Source organism: Centruroides vittatus, unplaced genomic scaffold (assembly GCF_030686945.1).
Source record: "Centruroides vittatus isolate TY-2023 unplaced genomic scaffold, ASM3068694v2 contig_15, whole genome shotgun sequence".
NCBI classification, from domain to species: domain Eukaryota; kingdom Metazoa; phylum Arthropoda; class Arachnida; order Scorpiones; family Buthidae; genus Centruroides; species Centruroides vittatus.
This window is the reverse complement of record NW_027120927.1, coordinates 1,605,557-1,628,968: the sequence shown is the minus strand read 5'-3', so window position 1 is coordinate 1,628,968 and position 23,412 is coordinate 1,605,557. Positions and strand designations below refer to the sequence as shown.

The 23,412-nt window shown below is 31.3% G+C and overlaps 4 protein-coding genes across 4 annotated transcripts in view; 3 read left to right on the top strand and 1 right to left on the bottom strand.

The window, feature by feature from the left end:
- Positions 1-1,452: 1,452 nt before the first annotated feature.
- LOC136968583 (uncharacterized) lies at positions 1,453-2,142 on the bottom strand. The gene has a single exon (XM_067262583.1). The coding sequence runs from the start codon at positions 2,140-2,142 to the stop codon at positions 1,453-1,455; it is 690 nt and encodes a 229-aa protein (XP_067118684.1).
- A 536-nt stretch (positions 2,143-2,678) lies between these two features.
- LOC136968582 (uncharacterized) lies at positions 2,679-3,878 on the top strand. The gene has a single exon (XM_067262582.1). The coding sequence runs from the start codon at positions 2,679-2,681 to the stop codon at positions 3,876-3,878; it is 1,200 nt and encodes a 399-aa protein (XP_067118683.1).
- A 184-nt stretch (positions 3,879-4,062) lies between these two features.
- LOC136968581 (uncharacterized) lies at positions 4,063-4,752 on the top strand. The gene has a single exon (XM_067262580.1). The coding sequence runs from the start codon at positions 4,063-4,065 to the stop codon at positions 4,750-4,752; it is 690 nt and encodes a 229-aa protein (XP_067118681.1).
- A 1,803-nt stretch (positions 4,753-6,555) lies between these two features.
- The window catches only part of LOC136968572 (WD repeat-containing protein 11-like), a 42,604-nt gene continuing 25,747 nt past the window's right edge, over positions 6,556-23,412 (top strand). The window contains exons 1-3 of the mRNA XM_067262570.1: positions 6,556-6,766; positions 16,001-16,070; positions 18,259-18,300. Coding sequence (XP_067118671.1) covers positions 6,645-6,766; positions 16,001-16,070; positions 18,259-18,300 — 234 coding nt within the window. The 5' untranslated portion in view covers positions 6,556-6,644. The remainder of the gene's footprint in view (positions 6,767-16,000; positions 16,071-18,258; positions 18,301-23,412) is intronic.

Sequence of the window (23,412 nt, the reverse complement as noted above, 5' to 3'; positions counted from 1 at the left end):
AAATAGGAAACAATTTCCTATAGAAAGTCCTTCCGACAGGCATTTCTTATTCGCAAATAATCCAGGCGTCACGTTGCCTTATCCCATTAATAGAATTTCTTGTAAGGAGCTAATCGTATAAGGCAATCGGTTGCACTTATACTTAATTTTATGATAGAAAAATAAATTAATAAATAGAACAAACCATGGAAAGTTTTCCACGTGCATTGACAACTTTCATTAAAATTTGACAATGACTTGACAGTTAACGGCTGTCTGACCCAAAAACGATAAAATTTGGAGAGTTAGAATAGAAAATATAAAAACAAAAATAGTATTAATGGACGCTCAAAAATGATAATTTTATTATAAAATTAAATACAGAAAAATCTTGGAGGTTCTCAGATCGGTAATGTGCATTTTTTTGCTTAAAAATATACCTATTAATATAAACAAATTTTTCAGAAAATATGATGTTTATATACACGCATGGACACCCATTTATTAATATATAAGTGGGAATCCTCAATCATTTTTAAGCGTTATCTAACTACACGATTTCAAATTATGGAAAAGAATTTGTCTCTTGATAACACTACCCCATTTTTTACTTTCTGTGCATCGATTAATTTAATTTATGTATTTATATCATAATTTATCATCAATAAAAAAAGATAAACTGACTTAATTTAAAATTCTTCTGAATTTATATCATTTAAAACATATTTTAAACTGACAAAGATGAACTGTACTGAAAGAAAATATTACTTCCGAGTATGGTGGTAATCTTAGATTAAAGAATATTTAACAAAAAATTTGAATTATAAAATATTCCTTAAAATTAAAAATATATTTTCTATTTTAATTCTGCAAATTTTATCGTTTTTGGGCAGCGTTAATTGTCAAGTCATTGTCAAATTTTAATGAAAGTTGTCAATGCTCGAGAAAAACTTTCCATGGTTTGTTCTATTTATTAATTTATTTTCCTCTCATAGAATTAAGTATAAGTGCAACCGATTGCCTTATACGATTAGCTCCTTACAAACGATTCTATTAATGGGATAAGGCAACGTGACGCCTGGACCATCATCCAATAAGAGATGCCTATCGGAAGAACTTTCTATAAGAATAATCCTTACTTCCTCAGCTGATTTACCAACAATAATACACAAACACCTAATTACTTGCTGAGCTTGCTTATATCTTTATTTTCAAACGTTTTCAACCTAGTTATTATAGGTCATCCTCAGGAAAAATTTATTCCATTTTCACATTCGAATATATAGCCTTCGAATGCTCGTGATATTACAACGTTTCGAAATTTTCAAAAATTTTAACGGTTTAAATAATAACAAATTAAACCAACTGCAAACACATTAAAACATTACTAATTAACAAACATAAAATAAATAAATAAATAAATAAATATTGTATCAAAAGTAGATTAAACCAGTTAAAGCTGCCATGTCCTTTCTACGGGTTTTTAAATCCCATTTCTTTTTCTATTACGTATTTCCATGCTGTTGGAAGATTATTTGCGTCTTTTGCATTTAAACATTTGTTTTCCACCTTACTTTTATATATTTCTACTTTCTCCATCCCTAATGCAATCGTCGGGGAATGGACTGCCTTTACTATTCTCGCTTCATCCCATTTTACGTTCGCTCCTTCCTCTTGTCCCATGATCGCCAAAATGGTGTTATTGTGCCCTTTTTTTACATCATATTTGTGTTCTTTTATACGTGTTGCCAAATTACGTCTAGTTACTCCAATATATTCTTTTGTTACCGCTAATTGCTCGTTCTCAAATGGAATCTTATAAACCCCCGCCTTATCCTGCATTCTCATTGCGTCCTTATCATTTCTAAGTAATCTGTATATGCTTGGTGCTCTTTTATAAATCATTTTTGTGCCTTTATATCTACATAACTCTTCTATAACCCCTTCCATTTTTCTGTCGTACGTGAACTTGCTGATCCGATCCTCTCTATTAAATCCTCTGTGTCTATGCTGTTTGTAACTCTTAAGTAACCCTTCTATTATGTTTGCTTTATAACCTAACTGCTTTGCCACTTTTTTAATTCTGTCAATCTCCTTAATTTGATCTCGTACATCTGTGCAATATACGTACGCCCTTTTAATAAGCGCTTTAAACGCTGCCATCTTACATTTGAGCGGATCATTAGACCACGCCGGTATATATAGAGGCGCAAGCGTGGGTTTTAAATATACCGAAGTTTGTATACCTCTTGAAGTTTGAATACCCTTTGGGTATTCAAACTTCAAGAGTATACAAACTTCAGTAGTATACCCTTGAAGGGTATACTACTGAAGTTTGTATACCCTTTTAAACTTTATATTTATGTCCAGAAAATGGAGTTGCGTACGGCTTTTTTGTTCCATTTTTAGCTTTAACCCATGCGGATTGTCATTCATAGCAATTAAAAAATCTCCAATCTTTCGTTCATCCTTCCAAATTATCAATACGTCATCCACATATCTCTTGTACATTACAATGTACTCCTCAAATGATCTTAGGATATCTTTTTCTAGTTGACGTACTACCAACTCGCATAGGAGTCCCGACATGGGACTTCCCATCGGGACACCTTTCTTTTGCTTGTATGTCACCCCACCAAAGTTTCGTACATAAGGACCAAGGAAGTATTGCATTCGTACCAAGGAAGTATTGCAGAAAGATGACATGGATTATAAAGAAACAGGCTCCCAAAGGGCAAAAACGAGATATAAAGCCATACATCCTATGGGACCAGATTGAGGTGCCAAAAGAGGTAGAGAAAGTGTTAAAGAATGGGCCCAATTATGTTCCTGGCGACAAAAGCGAATGGGAAACTGCAATAGCTGAGCTGGAAAGAGGGATGGCCGGCCTTAACGAGGTTGAAAGAGATTATTTCAGATGGAAAATGGCATTTAGAAAAAAGAAAGAGGAACTAAAAATGAAGGGAAAAGAAAGATTAAATGTGAAGTTTACAAAGGAATGGATGGCAAGAGAGCAGCTAGTGTTAACAAAAGCGGATAAGACTAAACAAATGGTAATTATGAAAAGAGAAAGGTATAATGAAGCCATCAAGGATTATATTAGGAAGACGGAATGTAATATTGTGGATGAAAAGATTGTAACGGCAACGAACAACAAGGTTAAGCGGCTTGAAAGAACACCACTCTCAACGTACCTGCCATTCTTAAAAAGATCGCATAATCCTAACCCCCGAATGCCACGAATATTTGCGTTCGCGAAAACACATAAGGAGGGCAAGGAGATTCGGCCGGTAGTTGAAAAATGCAATGCACCAACCTTTATACTGGAGAAGAGATTAAAAAAGTACATATATGAGGAGATGGTGGAAAATATGTATGTAGCGAATGATCCGAATAAGGTAGTAAAGGACTTGCAGGATTTGGCTTTAATGAACGATGAGGTGGGGACGGTAATGGATTATGAAAGCATGTACCCGTCCGTGAATCTAACATCATGCTTCAATGCCCTTACTGAATTTTTGATAGAGCATAATCCAGGGTTGGCGGCGCATGTTGAGGACTTAAATGGACTTGCGGATTTGATGTGCTATCAATCGTTTTTTGGATTTGGTGGGGTGACATACAAGCAAAAGAAAGGTGTCCCGATGGGAAGTCCCATGTCGGGACTCCTATGCGAGTTGGTAGTACGTCAACTAGAAAAAGATATCCTAAGATCATTTGAGGAGTACATTGTAATGTACAAGAGATATGTGGATGACGTATTGATAATTTGGAAGGATGAACGAAAGATTGGAGATTTTTTAATTGCTATGAATGACAATCCGCATGGGTTAAAGCTAAAAATGGAACAAAAAAAGCCGTACGCAACTCCATTTTCTGGACATAAATATAAAGTTTAAAAGGGTATACAAACTTCAGTAGTATACCCTTCAAGGGTATACTACTGAAGTTTGTATACTCTTGAAGTTTGAATACCCAAAGGGTATTCAAACTTCAAGAGGTATACAAACTTCAGTATATTTAAAACCCACGCTTGCGCCTCTATATATACCGGCGTGGTCTAATGATCCGCTCAAATGTAAGATGGCAGCGTTTAAAGCGCTTATTAAAAGGGCGTACGTATATTGCACAGATGTACGAGATCAAATTAAGGAGATTGACAGAATTAAAAAAGTGGCAAAGCAGTTAGGTTATAAAGCAAACATAATAGAAGGGTTACTTAAGAGTTACAAACAGCATAGACACAGAGGATTTAATAGAGAGGATCGGATCAGCAAGTTCACGTACGACAGAAAAATGGAAGGGGTGATAGAAGAGTTATGTAGATATAAAGGCACAAAAATGATTTATAAAAGAGCACCAAGCATATACAGATTACTTAGAAATGATAAGGACGCAATGAGAATGCAGGATAAGGCGGGGGTTTATAAGATTCCATTTGAGAACGAGCAATTAGCGGTAACAAAAGAATATATTGGAGTAACTAGACGTAATTTGGCAACACGTATAAAAGAACACAAATATGATGTAAAAAAAGGGCACAATAACACCATTTTGGCGATCATGGGACAAGAGGAAGGAGCGAACGTAAAATGGGATGAAGCGAGAATAGTAAAGGCAGTCCATTCCCCGACGATTGCATTAGGGATGGAGAAAGTAGAAATATATAAAAGTAAGGTGGAAAACAAATGTTTAAATGCAAAAGACGCAAATAATCTTCCAACAGCATGGAAATACGTAATAGAAAAAGAAATGGGATTTAAAAACCCGTAGAAAGGACATGGCAGCTTTAACTGGTTTAATCTACTTTTGATACAATATTTATTTATTTATTTATTTATTTTATGTTTGTTAATTAGTAATGTTTTAATGTGTTTGCAGTTGGTTTAATTTGTTATTATTTAAACCGTTAAAATTTTTGAAAATTTCGAAACGTTGTAATATCACGAGCATTCGAAGGCTATATATTCGAATGTGAAAATGGAATAAATTTTTCCTGAGGATGACCTATAATAACTAGGTTGAAAACGTTTGAAAATAAAGATATAAGCAAGCTCAGCAAGTAATTAGGTGTTTGTGTATTATTGTTTCTATAAGAAATTGGTTCCTATGTAGATATTTGATACGTGAAACCCGGAAAATTCCACGTGGTTAAACAACACGGAAGCACGTGAGTGGCGAACAATATTGATGTTCGATGGTGTCATCCACTCGACCAGTGATGGGCGTGGTAGTTTGAGAGCCGCTGCTCTGAAGTTCATTTTGCCAGGAATTCCACCCGCTTAATCGTTAATAATAGATACGGGCACAACAATAATGTATGGTCCTATACATCTTTTAATCGGGACAAATTTGCCAAGTTCCGCGTAACAGCTACACTACATTAATAAGATTATTTTTAAAATAATTTGTTTTTATCTGGATTAAATTTCTATGGCTATTTAAATGTATCAGAGGATAAGCTATGGTTTTCCTGATTATATTGTCATACATATCTAATAAAATAAAACAGAAAAATGCAAATTTATTTACTTATTTTATCATTACCTATGTATTGAACTGATATGTTATACACAGAACATTATGTACGAAACTTTCATTTACAATATGTAGCAATATAACTGTTTTAAACCTGGATAAAAACATCAAAAATATAATTATTTTCGATTTATCCACATCATCGTCTGTAATGTCAAATTATCATCTTACTAAATTTTTTTTATAAATCAAAAATACTTTTTCTTCCTTTATACATGATATAAAATCACAAAATGTAATTACAAATAAGATTTTTTTTTGTCAGAACAGTAGAAAAAAGTTACAAAAATGCTTGAAAACGATAAAGCTACCTACAAACCAAATAGATGAACAACTTCTTGCCGTAATGCGACTTTAGCGCCAGCTATCGGCTACCTGACACATTAGTTTAGACCAACGATTCTCAACCTTCTTAGCTCCGCGACTCCCCAAATAGTAAATATAAATAAAATTAGTATTTCGCGACCCCCCACCCAAAGGAATAATAACAGTAAGCCTTACTATTACTAATTGAATTTTGACTGTAATTATAAATGTAAATTTTTTTAAATATTATATAATCACATTGCACTAATTTTATACATTAAGAAAATACCGACAGTATAAAAAATGTAATAGAATTATTCCTATTATTTTATGTCGCTGCGTTTATAGCGACGGGTATGAACACACATGCATGACGTGTACAGTACATACATGAGCAATTTACAAGTTCCAACTTGATGTGTACGTGCTCTTTGTATTTTGATCTCCTTCTATAATACTCGCTGTGAGTGTGTGTTTGAACATGCATATAGATGCTACCCCCCTTTAATATCACCGCAACCCCCAGGTTGAGAAACGCTGCTTTAGAGTATAGCTCAAGGACCAGTATATCTATCGACTCTACTTAAACGCTCGGCCATCCTACGTTTAATAAATGTATCAATAATTGAAATAAAAATTATTTTAATTTAATTGAAATCAATTAATAATCTCCAAAAGTTTAGTTAAAAAAAAAAAAGAGACATGAAATTTAAATAACACAGTTGGATTTCAATCGCCAGAGGGTGTAAAATGTCGATTGGGGAAGGAGGTAGGAATGTTGTTTGGTTGTATTTTCTGATTTATAGAAATTAGATAACGGAATGGATAACACACCTACAAGTCCTAGCAATGGTAAAAGTAAAGTTACTCCCATTTTGGAGAGAATATCGCCTAGAACAATTCCAGGAGCGTTGACTAATCACAATAAAGGGGCCATTGACTGGTAAGAGTTATACAAAAGTAATTAATTTTGTTACTTTATAACTTATTATATGTCGCTAGATGCTTAATTTGACTTCCCGAGTCTTGCCTGCGCTACGTAAACACATTTAATTTCATTTTACAATGTTTAAATGATTTATAATCTTATTTTAATAATGAAGTTGCTAAGATTACAGATCTTAAGAAGGATACAGCAAAATGGTGACATAACAATTAAGTATTGTGATGTAGCTGTGTTGTGTGAGTGATTGAGTAATGTTCTTCGTGCTGAGAATGTTATGCAATGTTAAAACATCTTGTAATGTATTTACAATGTTTTTTAGTGTATTTGTATATTGTCACTTGTAAATTCACTTATCATTGTATGCTTTAAGATGATAGCCTTGAAAAAGTAGTATTTTCATGCATTTACTGATAAGTGATGCCCCATCTACTAGAACATGTTACTAAGTGGCACAAATGAAGTTCTGAATGTGCAGTTGAGTGCCTTTAGAGCCATAGATTGTGCTCGGAGTAAAAAAGTCAAAGGAATTATACTTCTATGGGAGACTCTTTGCGAGATATGGCCTCAAAATCAACCTACTTCCAGGATACCTGCAATTGGGAGTTGTGTTGTTTTGCTAAGACTCACATTTAACTACTAAGCTCATCCAGAAAGTAAGTATTGTTTGGGCATTAAAAAAAATTTGCAATTTGTTTTCATTTGTATTTTATTACGGAAAAATCTACATACCTTAAACTACTTTTCGCCATATTCACCATGCGAATTAAGGCATGTGTCATATCTTGGCACTAATTGCAACATACCCGTGTCGTAGAATTTGGCCGCCTGCGACCTGAACCAGTTCTGGATGTTTACCTTGATCTCATCGTCACTCGCAAAGTGGTGATGAGATCTACAGCTTACTGTGAGACATTGAAAAAGTTACAGCATGCGATACAGAACAAAAGGCTTGGACTACTGACTTATAGCATTGTGTTTGTGCATGACAACGTGCAAACACCAATAATTGAGTGCCGCCACAAATAGCTAAGTGTAGAAGTGTATTGTTAGAGGATATGCACAATCTCCTATCATATATCAAAATCACTCCTAACACCTTATTGCGATACTGGCTATTTAACAAGAAGAGAGAAAAAGTATAACAAAGTTTTTAAGCTCAAGTAGAGTTGTTATTGAGCAAGCCTTTGACCATTTGTTTGGTAGATTCCAAAAACTGAAATATTTATATATCAGAAAGAGAGCTTTTGTTCCAAAAGTCATCACGGCCTGTTGTGTACTGCATAATTTTTGTATTATGCATAATGATCAGAGTACAGAAGTTGAAATTGTTAGTGAAGAGAACAGTCTAGAACAACGGTTCCCAACTTTTTTTCATTAGCGTACCTCCGTGGCATTTCCAACTTCCCAACGAGCAACACATGCACAAATCTCGCACTGCATGTTTGTAGAGTGTTGCCATTTTGAATTGTATTTTGACTCTGTTCTCAGTCCCATGAGTACCTACAAGTCTGGTTTTTGTATGCATGCATGATTTGGGCACCTAGTATTCTGTGCTAAATTGCAACTTCTAACATGTACTGCTTCATACATCTAAGCTGGTAACACAGCAGGTAGTACGATTTTATAAACAAGACATAGTTTTGTCAATAAAAAATTAATAAAAATACTGAATAAATAATGAAAAAAATTACCACTTGTAGAGAAAATCTGGAAAAACTAGCTATGTCCTTTTCCTTGCTAACAATAAAAAATACTTTTTTCAAACAATATATGGGAATATTGTTGAGAGATAATAATAATAATGGTAACACAACCCACAATCAAAAGTCTGTAGCATAATCACTAATTACATAATTGTATCCCCACTACCATTGACCGACTGCACAACATTTATCTATCTGTTACATTGTACAATCGGCAGCATAAGTTTTTATTTTTATTTTTGCATCTTGAAATGTATAATAAAGTTTGTGATTGTTGCAAGGATGATAATGTTTTAATACTATTAATTTGTGATACATAATATATTACTTTTTCTGCCATAATAACTAACTTTTTTTCCTTCTGCTGATGTTTTTAATTTATCTAAATGCTGTCTAAACGTACACATTAAATTTTGCCATTTATGACTACAATCCTCCTTTGTTTTGTAGGGCCTGTGAAACTTGACCCCACAGCTTTGTTTTGCAACTGGCTTTTGAAAATCATTCAATTCAATTTTGAAGAAGAGGCAGAAAATTGTGATCAGCCTGAGACGATCACAATTTTCTGCCTCTTCTTTAAAATTGAATTGGATTCCTGTGAGTTCTAATAAATTTTCAAACAAATTAATACAAAAAATATAGCATCCTTACATAAATATTTTACCAAATTCACCGTCCTTTTTTACTACTTGAAAAATTCATACTATTTTTGGTGTAGTGAGATTTATATTAGATGGAATACCAATTTCTGAATTCATTTTCCCCGTACTGTAAATCATGCAAATATTTTTGCATGTAGTTTACATCTAAGGAAAAAGAATTCAAAAATATTACAGAATTAAGAGAGATTCGTTTAATACCTAACAAAATCAAGCCTAAGATTAACGTTAACTAAAAAAAATTAGGGAGATCATCCGATTTGTGTTTAAGAAACTAAATTGATTCTTTTCATTTTCTAGGTAAGATATAGCCTAGTTTTCTGGTAATTATTTATTTTAATTTACTTTCTTTTTTGGATAGTTTTCTTACTTAAAATTAACGGTTTGATGGTTTTATCCTGATAAAACCATCAAACCATTAATCAAACCGTATGTGATACGTATGAAAAGAATTTTTAATTGTAATAAAAACTTTAATACATTTTAGTTTATATCATCATTGGATTATTTTTTGTGGCTTTTGCCATCTATAATTTTAATATAATAATAACTAAAAAAAATATGTCTCACATATATAAGTATGTTGGTGTATTAAAATAATCTATTAATGTACTAACCTGATCTTAACTTATTCAGTATGAATTCATCAATAAGTAAATTGAATTCGAAATTATTGACGTTAAACAAAGCTCTTACTAACTTCGTGGTGGCTGCCATCTTGTTTGCCGACATATCGAGCACTGGAAAAGACGCTTGCAGTTTGCCGGTAGCAACTGGAAAGTTGGCTGAGATTATAAACACAGGTTCTGAGAGGCACTGGCTGTGGGCTGAGATTTTGAATATGTCCAATGCCATTTCAAATACAAGAAGTTTTGAATTTGAAGATGAGAATGTCATGCAATTGATTAGAAAATATTCAATAATTTTAAATGTCGATAACAATAAAAGTGCTGCCTCAAAAATATTAGAACAATATTGTAATTTTAAATTCATTATATCCGAAAAATTGTTTGACATTTATTGAGATGTTAAATTATGTAGGTCAGTGTTCTGAAACACGTGTACTGTCACAAGGTTAACAGTGTGACGTGAACTTCTACATCGTCTATTAATTGTTAAGTTTTATTTATATATTTTTATCACAGTTGTTGTTTCTTATAGTTGTATTTCATTCTCTGCTGCATCACTGATGAAATTAGACAATGTTTGTTTATTCTTTATTACATGCCATGCATTTTTATGTATTCTAAGAAATTAAATGTAAAATAAATTTGCTCACAAATGTTGATAATAGGTTAGTGGCATTATGCAATTCTATTAATAGTATCATATCATATGTACTTTAGGGTAATAACATTTTGGTGTGCCGTATTGAGTCATAGGTGTGCCTCAAGTAGAAAAAGGTTGCAGAACACTGATGTAGGTAATGATGATGAGTTTAAAGAACTAGCAGTTCTTATTGATATCATTGGAACATTTCAAGCATCTAGTGTTGACTGTGAATGTGGATTTAGTGTTATGAATTCAATTAAGTGTAAAATCAGAAATAGACTCAAATTGGAACATTTGTGTGATTTAATGAGAATTCGAATGCATCTTTCCTCTGGAGAGGAAGTGAATCTCCAATACTGGATTTCAAAAAAAGATAGGCATGAAAATATTCATCAGAATTGAAATAATAATAGGTGGTTGTCTCTTTAATCCGAAAACATTCGGTAGACTAACTTACAGCTGAACAGGCTTAAAACTTTTTTATTGGTTCTTCATCAAATGCATTTCGGACCAGGACTCATAAAACTGGTCCGAAATGCATTTGATGAAGAACCAATAAAAAAGTTTTAAGCCTGTTCAGCTGTAAGTTAGTCTACCGAATGTTTTCGGATTAAAGAGACAACCACCTATTAAACATATATACAGCGACTAAACAAATTTAATTAAAAAAAAAGAATTGAAATATTTCTTTGTTAATGTTATGTGACTAAATAATTTATATTAATAAAAGATTTTTATAATGAAATGAATTTTAATCTTTACTTCATAATTAATTTAGTTTTTAAAGGGAAAAAAAATAAGATTGTCTGTACTGTATATATATCAGCAAAAATTTTTGCTCAGAGAAGTACATGTTCTGCTCAGCTACAAAAAAAAATTAGAGGGAACATTGTTAGTAAATAGTAATTACTTATGCCATTCTAATTAAAATCACGAAATACACCTTTTGTACTTTTCCAGCAATAACTTTAATCACAGAACAAGTGTTTTTGGCTTGTTAATTTTGTTATTAAAGTTGTTGCTGGAAAAGTATGAAAGATGTGTTTTGTGATTTTATCCAAGAAATTCCAGTTTCCATTCTAATTATCATTTTATAGTTAGCAATTAAATTTTATGTGAAAATAATTTGATAAAATTGGAAAATTTGGGTTTACTTTTTTTTTAAGGAATTTTGGGTCATATTCCTTCCATATTTTCTGTTATAAGATTTTTTATGATTAGTTAGTTTGTCTTTGTATAATGTGATTTGTGATAATTGTTATTTCTATGAGCTTATGTATAATACAAAATCATACCTTTCATACACTTTCCAGCAGTAAATGTTTAATAAACAAATGTTTTTGTCCACATTTAGGGACCCGTGCAGTGGCATGGGTGACACCTGGGGCGATATCATGGTGTCACCCCAAGTCGCACTGTGGGTGTCACCCTTCTTAACTCTTTTATAAAACACTATCGGATTATTGAATCGTAATATGTCCGTACTCGAGCAAACTTGAACGCTATATCGAATAAGCGATGTCAACACATAGGTTTATATTGGCTAGCGTGTATCCGTTGACCTTTTTTTTTTTGTTTTTTAGGCATTGCTTTTCGAGCCGATGGAACTCTCCATGACATAATGTTAAAGCACGTCATCAAGGTTTATTTTGCGACTTAATTCTTCACAGTCGGGTGTCATCCCTGAACGGGTGACACCCAGGGCGGACCGCTCCCAATGCTCTCCCTCGGTACACCTCTGGACCCGTGTCAGGTTACATCATATACAAAATTGAAAATCTACAGCGAGATCAAAGTTTAGAATATAGATGATGATCTTTTATATCATTACTTTCAAAATATCTTATATATTGTACAGTACATTTATGTAAATATTATTATAGATAAAACAAACTAAACAAATACATATAAGCTTCAAAATATAAATAAATATTTACATTAAATAATGTAAATCGAAATAAAAGTATTGTGTGATACATACAAAGCCTTATTTAAGAATATTATTGGTTGTTGGCTCACTAAGGGGTTTTATAAGAATACTGCACTCTACTTAAAATTTTTTTAAAATATACAGTAACATTACTGTGCTGGTTCTGTATGCAAGATTCGTGAATTTAATTCCTGCTCTAGATTACTACTACTATAAAAAGATTAATACAGATGTGGATAATCTTTTTCTGAAGAATTGTTTTTAAATATTTTAATAATGACATTCCCAAAAACTAATTTACAACAGTCCCAAGTTGTAAATTATGTGCTAATCAAGTAACCTTGCCAGATTTATTAGTGGGCCACATTTCGACTAATTGAATATACAAATGCTCTATAATTTGGACTAGAGGCAGGCAATTAAGTTGTCATCTTTAATAATTAGAATTTAATTAATTAATTTAGAATATTATGGAAGAAAAGATTGATCTGGAGCAGAACTCAAACTATCAACTCCACCTTATTGTAGTTGCTTGTAAGTAGTTGTTGGTTTAAGACCTACTCTGGATCAATCTTTCAGAAAATTCTAAATTAATTCATTTAATTCTAATTATTAAATTTAATACAAGATGGCAACTAGGGTGTGCTAAACCAAAGTTTTGATATTGATATTAAAATTGGGCTTGATATTGAGATTCTGTCAGTATGTCAATATTCAAAAAATTTTGATAAATATTGAAAAATTAGCCAATATATCAAACTAAAACAAATGTTTACAGTATCAATATTCTAAAATTCAGAATAACGATAATGAAATTCTAGATAAATGCCAAAGGTGATAAAATATTGACTTTTATTGACAATGTTGAATATTAGTGTTTCTTATCAGTGACCAAAATCAGTGTTTGTTATCAACAATAATTATCAATTCTACATCTTTCAACCACCAGAAATTACGGGATTAAGGAAAGACAGACACCATATATGGAAACCTTAGAAACGGGAGGCCCGATTAACTATGTATGAACTTCTGATGCAAACCGGAAGTTATGTTCTTTCAATTCAAACATTTTCCTCCAAAAGGTGTTAGATAGATGACCAGCATGACTCTATTGTTAAATGAAAAGTATGATGTACAGGGGCAAGCCACTACTAATTTGAGTTGGAAAGCATATATTTTAAATTAAATTAATTAAAATATGATTAAGTAAAAGTTGCAGATTGGCATTGTGATGATGTCACAATAAATAATTGCTTGTTAATAATATGATTCAAGTTTGGTTTCTTATATGATTTAGTAGTAAATTAGAAACTCTGCCAACTTCTAGAATAATTTTAAAATTAATTTATACCCCATGAATAATGTATATAAATTAACTGATTTATAAATAAATAACGACTAACCCGTTACAAAGCTATACATCCACAAGAGCCGAATTATCTGGCTAGAGTTGGCTATTTAATTTAATTATAATTATTAAGTTTACTAAGAGATGGCGCCTAACGCCAAGCTCTAGTGCCAAATTGTCTTATTAATTATTTATTTATTATAGCCATCTCTAGCCCGATAATTAACTGATTTATTGACAATATTAAATTTAGTCCACAGAAGTAACAGTTATATTTTAATGAGTTTCTAATAATTGTTATACAGGGTAAACAAAAATACCCTGTAAACATTCTTAAAAAACAGAAGAATTATTGGAATGAAATATGGTTTCTATGGTAAGCATTGTCAGCATGGGAGTTTTTGTTGTTGGGAAAAAATTAATTCCAAAACTCAATGATAGGTGGCATTGACATGTAAAAGACAACGAATAGACCTGCAAAGTACAATGAAAATGACTCAGTTTAATTTCTGATTATGAAGTATTTAAAGTCCCGAGTGTTTCGATCACGTCCTTCCACATAGTTGCAATAGAAAACTACTATTTGTCACGAGTTAACATCCATCCTTCCGGATATGGTGCACTCTGCAGTCGCAGGAACTGTTACTTGGCTAAATTGCATTATATCCTGTGGGAAGTCCAAGTCAAACACTTGTTTGTCTAATAAACATTAAAAGTCATTTTCATTGTCGTTTGCATTTTTTTTTTTTTATATGTCAATGCTATTTATCGGTTATTTACAAACTGATATTTTTCCTCTGTCAACAAAAACTCCATGCTGACAATACTTAATGTACCAACTGCATTTCATTTTGATAATTTTTCCAATTGATTTTATTTATTTATTGCATATACGAAAGATGAGGGGGAGGAAGAAGATTAAAATACAAATAACAAAGAATAAAAATTGATATACATGATAAAAATAGACATAAAGAAACAAGAGATTATATATTATAAAGTAACCATTTAGAAATATGTTTAAAATTAGAAAAACTTCATGTAGAGATTGTTCCACACAACCCATATTCTGAATAGACTGATAAAAAAGGATCTGAAAGAAATGGAAAGCCTAAAAGATGAAATTAAAAAAAAAGTTTGGTTACAAGTAATGAGTTTGCAAACTGTTAGGAACAGCCAATCAGAACATGGATCCCAACACGGGATCCATGTTCTGATTGGACCCGTGGAAATATTTGTATAAAAGTAAATGGTCAAAGTATTTGATACGTTTGATAAAGCTGGAAATTCCCAATCTGAAACTAGCAACATTAACATTATAGGTAAAAAGAAGGTTGGAGAGTTTACTTAAAATAAGAAATATTTTAGCTAATTCTTTTAACATTTTTTCTAAATGGGAAGAGGCAGCCATAACCCATATTGGCAAGACAATAATCGAGTAGAGATTGAATATTGGCAAAATAAATGGATCGTAAGACTGTTGTTGAGGATATAGTTTTGCAAAAAGACCAAAGTATTCCATGATTTTTTATGAATGTTTAAAGTTTTTATGGACTTTTTGCCCACCCTGTATTATATTTTGCACAGTTATTCATAGAATTCTTCCTCAATAGCTTGAGAAGGAAACCTATTGAATGAAACATTTGTAGTTAAATTTAAACCAGTTTCAATTGTAATTAAATTCAATTTATGAATGTAATTAAAGTGTATTTATAAATAGAAATGTTAATAAAAGAATTTTTCTGTTTGTCTGAATCATAAATCTTTATGCAAATTTTATTCTGCAAGAAGAGTTTTATCTTAATAATAATTATGAAAGTTGTATTGTAGAAATGATAATGAAAAGTTTATTATGTAAATATTAAGTATAATGTTTATAAATCATCTCAACTGAGAGTAAATGTGAGACACATGTTTAATTCAAAGTAATTATTAGCACTTTCACAGAATAATATTTTAAAATATATTTTTTTGACTTTTCCTACCAAACAATTTAAAAATTTAAATTTTCTTGAAAGGGAAGTATGTTAAATATATGTCTATTCATGAAAACCCGTGGGAGACGTTACGCCATCCCTTTGTTAGTGTATTGAAATTTGTGTGTGTTTAGCAAGTATAATGAAGTGATTTAATGAATAATTTGTATTTGTAATAAAATTACATTTAAAAATACTACAGAAAATGTTATTTTAATTAAATTTTTAAAATTTTAAAATAAAATTAAGAATTTCTTCATGCAATTACTCTTGATTATTATTAACTACAAAGAAATGAATGACAGGTTAAAGGATTTTTTTACAAATAAATTTTATTTTTCAGGGGTTGGCAGTCTTTTGTTGCTTATGGATGTCATCGACACGTCATTGTCGTCGACACAAGATATTTGAAAGCATGTATTTTTATATTTATTATAAGCTATAAAATTATAATATTAAACGACCCTTTTTCAGATTAGTGAGATTTCATTTGATCTCACTAATTTAAAATGAAGTTTCTAAGATCTCTTATAGCATTTTCAAAGGATCTTAGAATCTTTATATGGGAATAGGAATGCATACTTTCTATATGAATATTAGAATTTTTGTAGGTAGGGATGATGTTTTATAGCTACTCAGCTGAATTAATTAATATACATTTAACAGTGGGTGAAGTTTAAAGAATTCTAATGTTTTGAATCTGGTTAATGGGCCATCCTCAAGCATAGAGAGCAGAAAGTGGACATTCTACTTTCCGTGCCTGATCATGTCCATTAATCAGGTTGAAAACATTAGCGTTCTTTACACTTCACTTGCTGTTAAAGGTTCATTAATTAATTCAAAAGGATTCTCATAGGAATTGTATAGTTTTTAGACTCCTTAAGAGTTATACATTTAAAATATGTATAAGATTAAAAATGACAGAACATAATACAATATAATAATTGCTATATTATGCACTGTTTGGCATTTAACATGATGCTTTACTGCTTAGTTCAAGCATTATATTATTATTTTATTCCAGAAGGTTCTAAATTTTATTTAATAATTTATTTATTTATTTATTTAATTATAATTATTAATTTACTTAACAGATTGTGCCTAACGTCTACATCTAGTGACAAATTACTTTGTACCAATCATTTAAGTAGCCATATTATAGCCCGATATTTAGGCGATCATTTAGTGATTCATTATATTATTTTCAAGATTATTACTATAGATATGTTTAGTTTGAATGCCAATTATAGTTTTCTAATGGCAGTAAGAACTTTATAAAGATTGTTTCAGTGGGAAAATGAGAGGAATTATCAGAGAAGTAGGAAAATAATCTGTTCTAAGTGAGAATCAAATCTGAATTGTGGGAAAAATTGTTTACATCCTGTTATTTTGCTAGCATTTTGGGATATTTGCTCACTCTTCAAGCTTACTACCTTCATAATATATTGTTGAATAAAAGTAGTAAATCTCTAAATGCTTGACTTTCAATCTGAATTATTAATCATCTCAAAAAATATTTTATCAGTATTAAAGACTCAACTTCTTTAAAGGTATAGCATATGATGAATGAAGTATGAAAATAATAAATGTGTAAAAAAGTAGCTGAAAATTTTTCTATAATATAAATTAAAAATTTTTATTGTGCTATTTTAAAAATTACAAGTGTACAGAAAGTTTAAGAATTGGAAGTTAATGAAATAGGTCAGTTTTTAAAAATAAGTAATACAATACTAATCAGAAGATGACCAAAACATTAAGGTCAAGGTTACCTTAAAGGTCGTAGGAATAATTAGAATGAATATATGGTGGCAGTAAGTCTCAAAAGAATTCAAAAAAGTTAAATTATGACATTATTTTCAGTGTCAGTTTAATATGTTTTTGATGATAATGAATGCTGTTAACAGATATGACTTATTTGTTCCGTGAAGTTTTAATTTATACTTTTGTGACACAAAGAAATAGAGCTTGTCAAAGATTTTTAATTAAGAAATAGTACTAAAATTCTTTAGAGAACTTTCTAAAATAACTTCAGTAAATTCTCATCCATGTACAGACCAACATTTTTCAATCCTCTCTCTGGATCTTTGTCAGGTCCATGATTTTTTAGAATCAGAATGCTTTTGAATATTTTTGGAAATGTTGCATTTTGAATATCATTTCATTTTTTAAAAACTGTTCCATTTTCCAAATGTGTTTACAGAAGGTTCTTTTAACGAGTTTTAGTACTATTGCTCTAGTCTGAAGGAATTGAGAGTAGAACATATAGAGTTGGATACCTTCATATTTTTAACATACTAAAAAATAGGATGTTCAACTGTTTAGTAAGCTAATAATTAAACCATTAAAAATTTTTGAACTCACCTGAAAAATGATACTTTTGTAACATTCACCATTAGTAAACCATGCCCCAGAAATAATAGTCAGGTTTTCAAGCAATTTTTATTACTTTTTTAATTCTTTATTCAATGTTGACTTTAGAATATAAAACAAAAAAATCTGTATTTACTTTTAATATTTCAGCATTTGATAAATGAAGCTGTTTATATTAAAGCAGTTTTTACAATGTTGACTTCACTAATTTTTTCTTTATTTATGTTTTAGATATTCCAAACATTAGTAAAACATAAAAGTGATATTGTCAAGGTATGTATTTTCAGATTATGTTGTTATATATCTATAAAGCATGTCAGAAATATAAAATAATTAAAGTAGTGATGGGATGATTAATCAGAATTGGGAACTGGAAAAATCAGACATTTCCTGGGGATCGGAATCAAGAAAATCTCATTGCAATTTCTGATTCTTAAAAACGATTCAACATTTTATAAGAAAATTTAATTGTTAGTTTCACTTGAACATTAAAAATTTTTTTTAAATTACGATATTAACAATTAAATATTAGTTTATTGGAAACTTTTGTGTCAACAAAGCAGAAAGTACGCATATGCTAGGTGGCATCTGTCACAGAAGACTTTGACCATGGTTACTACATTATCTACTAACCATGGTTAGTGTCTGCTGATATCCAGTTAAATCATGCTCTAACTGTCCCCATTTTAAGGGAGATAGGGTGACATTAGGGTTTCCATTTGATTTGCAATCTGTATTCTGTATCTATATATACAGACTGTAACAGAAAAGTGTGTAAAAAATTGAAGGGTTATAGAGGAGTTAAAGCTAGGTTCGTGTTGGCATACACACTGCTACAAAGTAGATATGAATTGATAATTTGTCCCCTTTCAACAACTGTTTATCTAGTTCATTGAGTTAAAAATACTGCAACTTTTGCCAAACTTTGGTTTGTTTGACCAGTTAACTTCCTTAAAATTGGTAATTACAAGTTAAACTGTTTCAATCATGTTCTAACTCGGTTTGTGTTGTCTATTACAAATGAAATGTGAATATTTCATTTTGGTTAATGTTTGTTTTGTTTATTTGTAGTACTTTGTACGACAGAATGAACCTAGCTTAAGTCTTATTCAAATTAAACTATATGGCAGTTTTTTTATTCCAAATTAAAATTTTTGTTTTAGAATAATAAATTATTATTTAATTTTTAAGCATTATCATTAGTAAATAAGAAAGTTGGTTATACACTATTGAGTTACACCAAAGAACATTCATGATCCAATGTTTGTGGTTGTGTGAAGTTGATAGCCAACTTCTTTCAATTCTGATTATTATGATTCTAAAAAGGCAAATAGCAGATGTATGCTAAAAACTTTTAATGTATTCAACTAAAAACAAGAATATTTGAGATTTTTGTTGTGAAAATCGGTTAATGTGTACCTAGGTAGCCAAGTTGGCAGACCTTCCGGTAATCTCGATCCAGGTTACTTAGTGACGTCAAGATGGCGGCCATCTTGACTGCGATTTACGATGGAGCACATGTGATCACGTGATTCGCTCCGCGATTTATTAAATACTAAATCCCAATTTTAGAATTTAAGGATTTTGTTAAAATAATTACTTTTTCGAAATATTAAAAAAATAAATGAAAATAAACGATAATTATATAATGTTATTACTTACGTCATTGTGCATGCTGCTGTTCCTCTCTTTTTTTCCAACGCTTGGTTTGGATAGGAATTGATACCGTTTGACTATTTGTCTTTCTGTTCTTTTTTCTTTCCTTCCTTTCTACTTTTATCGTTATCATCATCAGTAATATTGCATTCCTTTCTTTTCTTCACCTTTTCTTCGACCACCTTTTTTACTTTTTTCTGAATATTAGAAACTGGGGCTGCAGGGACTGTCTCGGGTTGTTTTTTCAGCGTGATTTCGGAACGATCGTTTACTTGACAGATAAAACAGCTCTCGTCTTCTTGACATATTCCCCCTACAACCCATTTCGTACTTTTTAGTTTGCGGCCTTTTTCATATTTTCGTTTACATATGACAGTCTCGTCGATTTCGACGGTTTTCTTCGGACCTCCGATTTTAAACGACGTCGTATTGTGCAGAGCAACTAGCATAATAAAGCGTATATGGTTGGACCAGTCGACAGCAGCCTTATTCGAAATGCCTACGGCAATACCCGAGGTGGTCGAAGAGCATTCCAATGCAATGTAATGCCATATAAAAGAAAAGATTCTACTTCACGATATTTTTCCACATTTACCTTTAAAGGTTCCTTCGAATGCAGAACTATTTCTTCAACATTTTTTGCATCTCGTCACACACGAATCTCGGTCGTGTCAATAAAAAATTTGGCACGCATTCGAACAATTCTTACAAACACTTCCTCAATATGCTGTAATCCTAGACTCACCGCAAATTTAAAACCTTTATTGATTCTGGGGTCCATACCTAATTCGGAAAATTCCGATTCGAGCACTCGATAGAAATCATGGGTGGTGCACGCTGCCCAAAACTCTTGGGAAGAAATATCGAAAGAACTCATAACTAACCAATTAATATTAAACGAAAAACTTTGAAAAGAAAAAAAAATTACGTCTAAAGTCAAAAATCACTCCAATCGACACAATTATCACACCTGTTACCACTTTCTGCCGATAACTCTACACGAAATGCGTCGTTACTATTAATTTGCATATCACAACACGATAGTCCGCAGCTCCCTCCATTTTGACGTCACTAAGTAACCTGGATCGAGATTACTGGAAGGGCCGCCATCTTGGCTACTTAGGTACACATTAACCTGAAAATCTAATCACTTTTTTAATATTCTCTTCAAATTGCTTGAATGAAATCAATCTTTTTCAGTGTTATTGTCTCTTTATCACTTTCAGATTTCAAATATCATTTGAATCTTTGCACTTCTTATTAACAGGCAATTTAGCATCAATTTTACATTTGTATTACTTGAAAATTCAAATGAAACAAAAACAAACTGAAAATGATACAACTCCTTTTTTTTTTTGCTCTCAGTTTGACAGAATTTCATCCAAAGCAAAGTTGAAAATAGCTCAACTTCTGGTTAGTTTTTTCAGTTGTGCTTTCTCTGATAAGGAAGTGTTTTTTAAATTATGTCAGGTTGCTACAAATCATACTAGTGCAATTATTTAACAAATAGTTTTGATCAGTGTAATATATATATATTTTGTTTAAAATATCTTCTACAAAGCCAACTTACTAAAACTTCTGATCTGAAGGTCACAGTTCTATTGGCAACCTTATAAGTTAAAATGACATTTCACTCACAGGTTGTTGTTAAACTAAGTGCTGTTAAGTGATGCCATCGAGTGTGATGGTAAACTTGTTTTCTTGAAGCACTGCGCACAGCAATCTTTACAGCAGTTTCACTGGTTCAAAGTTAAATCTGTAGCACTTGTTTTAGTTGCTTTTTTCATTTCAACAAGATGTCTGCCTCCATGGGGAAAGTGTGCTAAGTTGATTTCTTATGTGATATGACAATAAAAGTGTAAGATTTTGATCACATTGATTTGATATTCTGTTTGTACTAATTTTTCTTTTAAAATATACTCATTAGTAAATAAAATGTTTTACTATCTACATTATGCTGCAGAAAGAAGCTGCTTGCATTAAATTTAAATCGTTAATTTTACCTCTTATATTGCAAAAATGAATTACATTTAAAATGTTTCGAATTAAATAATTTGCAAAACGTTTTAACAGTTGCATCAAGATCTGCCATTTTAAAATTGCAGCACTGCTCTGTGTGGGTTGTTAAAACAACTTCAGCAGTAATTGCAGCAAAAGCAGCAGTGCTGAATTTAACAAGCTGTCGGTCTCATCCAAAACTGATGTTTCCTTTTGTTTTAGTTTTTAACTATTAACAGGCTACTTTCAAGTGGTACAAACAAAGTGTTTAAAATTAGCATTTGAAAAGTGTCACAATTTTCAGATAGTTTTGCTATACAGAAACAAACCCGAAACTGAATTTCTTTATTTTTCCAGTTTTCATTATCAGTTTCTGTTTTCAGGTAATATGGTGTCTGGTCTGAAATTATATGTACAGTTCACTGTTACAAGCAGTTGTCAAATTCAAGCTTTCCTATTTAACAACATTCTCTGCACAGTCCCTTGCTGTTGAGAATCTAGTTTGAGCAAAACATGGGATAAAGCATCTGCTCATATAATAAGTTTGAGCAGCTGCTTTATCCCATTTAATCCAGTATACTATATCCAATACTGTTAACTGCTATTTCTGTTAGTGATGTTGCTGAATTTATCACAGATATCATTTTTATCAAAAAAGCTTCAATAATTTTCTTGAATTGCATATCACACCTTGGTCAAGAAGCCGAATTGGACCGGGTGGTTTGCTGGTAAAGATTTAACTGTAACGTTGCCAAGTTACTGATTATGATGAGAAGGAGCATTGTTAGTGAAAAGTAAAACTTTGTGATCTTCAGTTTTCATTTTCTCATTAAAGGATTTTAACCAGTATGAAAAAATTTCATATGCCATCTTGTTAAAATTTCACTCAACAGCAAGTGAAGATGCATTTGCACTTTCGAAGCAGCATGGTTTGCTTTACCCAATAATAAGTAGTTTTATCTTCTTGCTGATATGCTGGCACAAAGCAAAACCATTTCAAAACCAAGCATAATTTCTTTGCCTTTATATGTCTTACTTTTGAGTTTTGTTCTGAAGTATGCAAAAAAACAGTCCAGTCTTATCTGTGTTGAAGATATCAAAAGAACTGTAATTTGCACAAAGATCTCCTGACTTGTGTTTCCATTCATTCACAGTATATGTATTCACATCTGTTTATTTCCCATAGATATTTTTAAATTGTATATTAACAGTTCTTGAAATATGTCAACAACCCTAAGAAGCTTTAAATGTAACAATGTTATCTTTTTGAACATACTTTAAAGCTACTACTTTTAGCAACATCCCATTGCTTGGAGTGCTTTTTGATCACATTTTCCAGAAAAAGTTCAAAACATATTGTGAAGTTCCTTGTTTTCTGTCTTCTTTGCAGCCCACCTACATTGAATGGATGAATCATTTCTCTCAGACTTATAAAATTTCTATTTTGTTTTTATTGTTGGTATTAATCTGCTTAAAAGATATATAAAACTATAGGGCAACTTACATTACAATTTCAGTTTTTTATTTTATCTTCTAAATTTAATGTTTTGTATGAAGCTGTTTCTTAACCTTCATGTGTATTGTAGTTGATCATACACAATGACTATTATTTAAGAAACATACATTTACATGCTTTTTCTTTGTTTTACTTCTCCCTCTCCTGTTCAAAATGAGAACAATCTGTAATTAAAGTCTAAAAATTAACCAGAGATATGGATATGTTTACGAGTA

Coding starts and splice junctions, on each gene's coding strand:
- LOC136968581 (XM_067262580.1), top strand. CDS start 4,063: ATGGCAGCGTTTAAAGCGCTTATTAAAAGGGCGTACGTATATTGCACA.
- LOC136968583 (XM_067262583.1), bottom strand. CDS start 2,142: ATGGCAGCGTTTAAAGCGCTTATTAAAAGGGCGTACGTATATTGCACA.
- LOC136968582 (XM_067262582.1), top strand. CDS start 2,679: ATGACATGGATTATAAAGAAACAGGCTCCCAAAGGGCAAAAACGAGAT.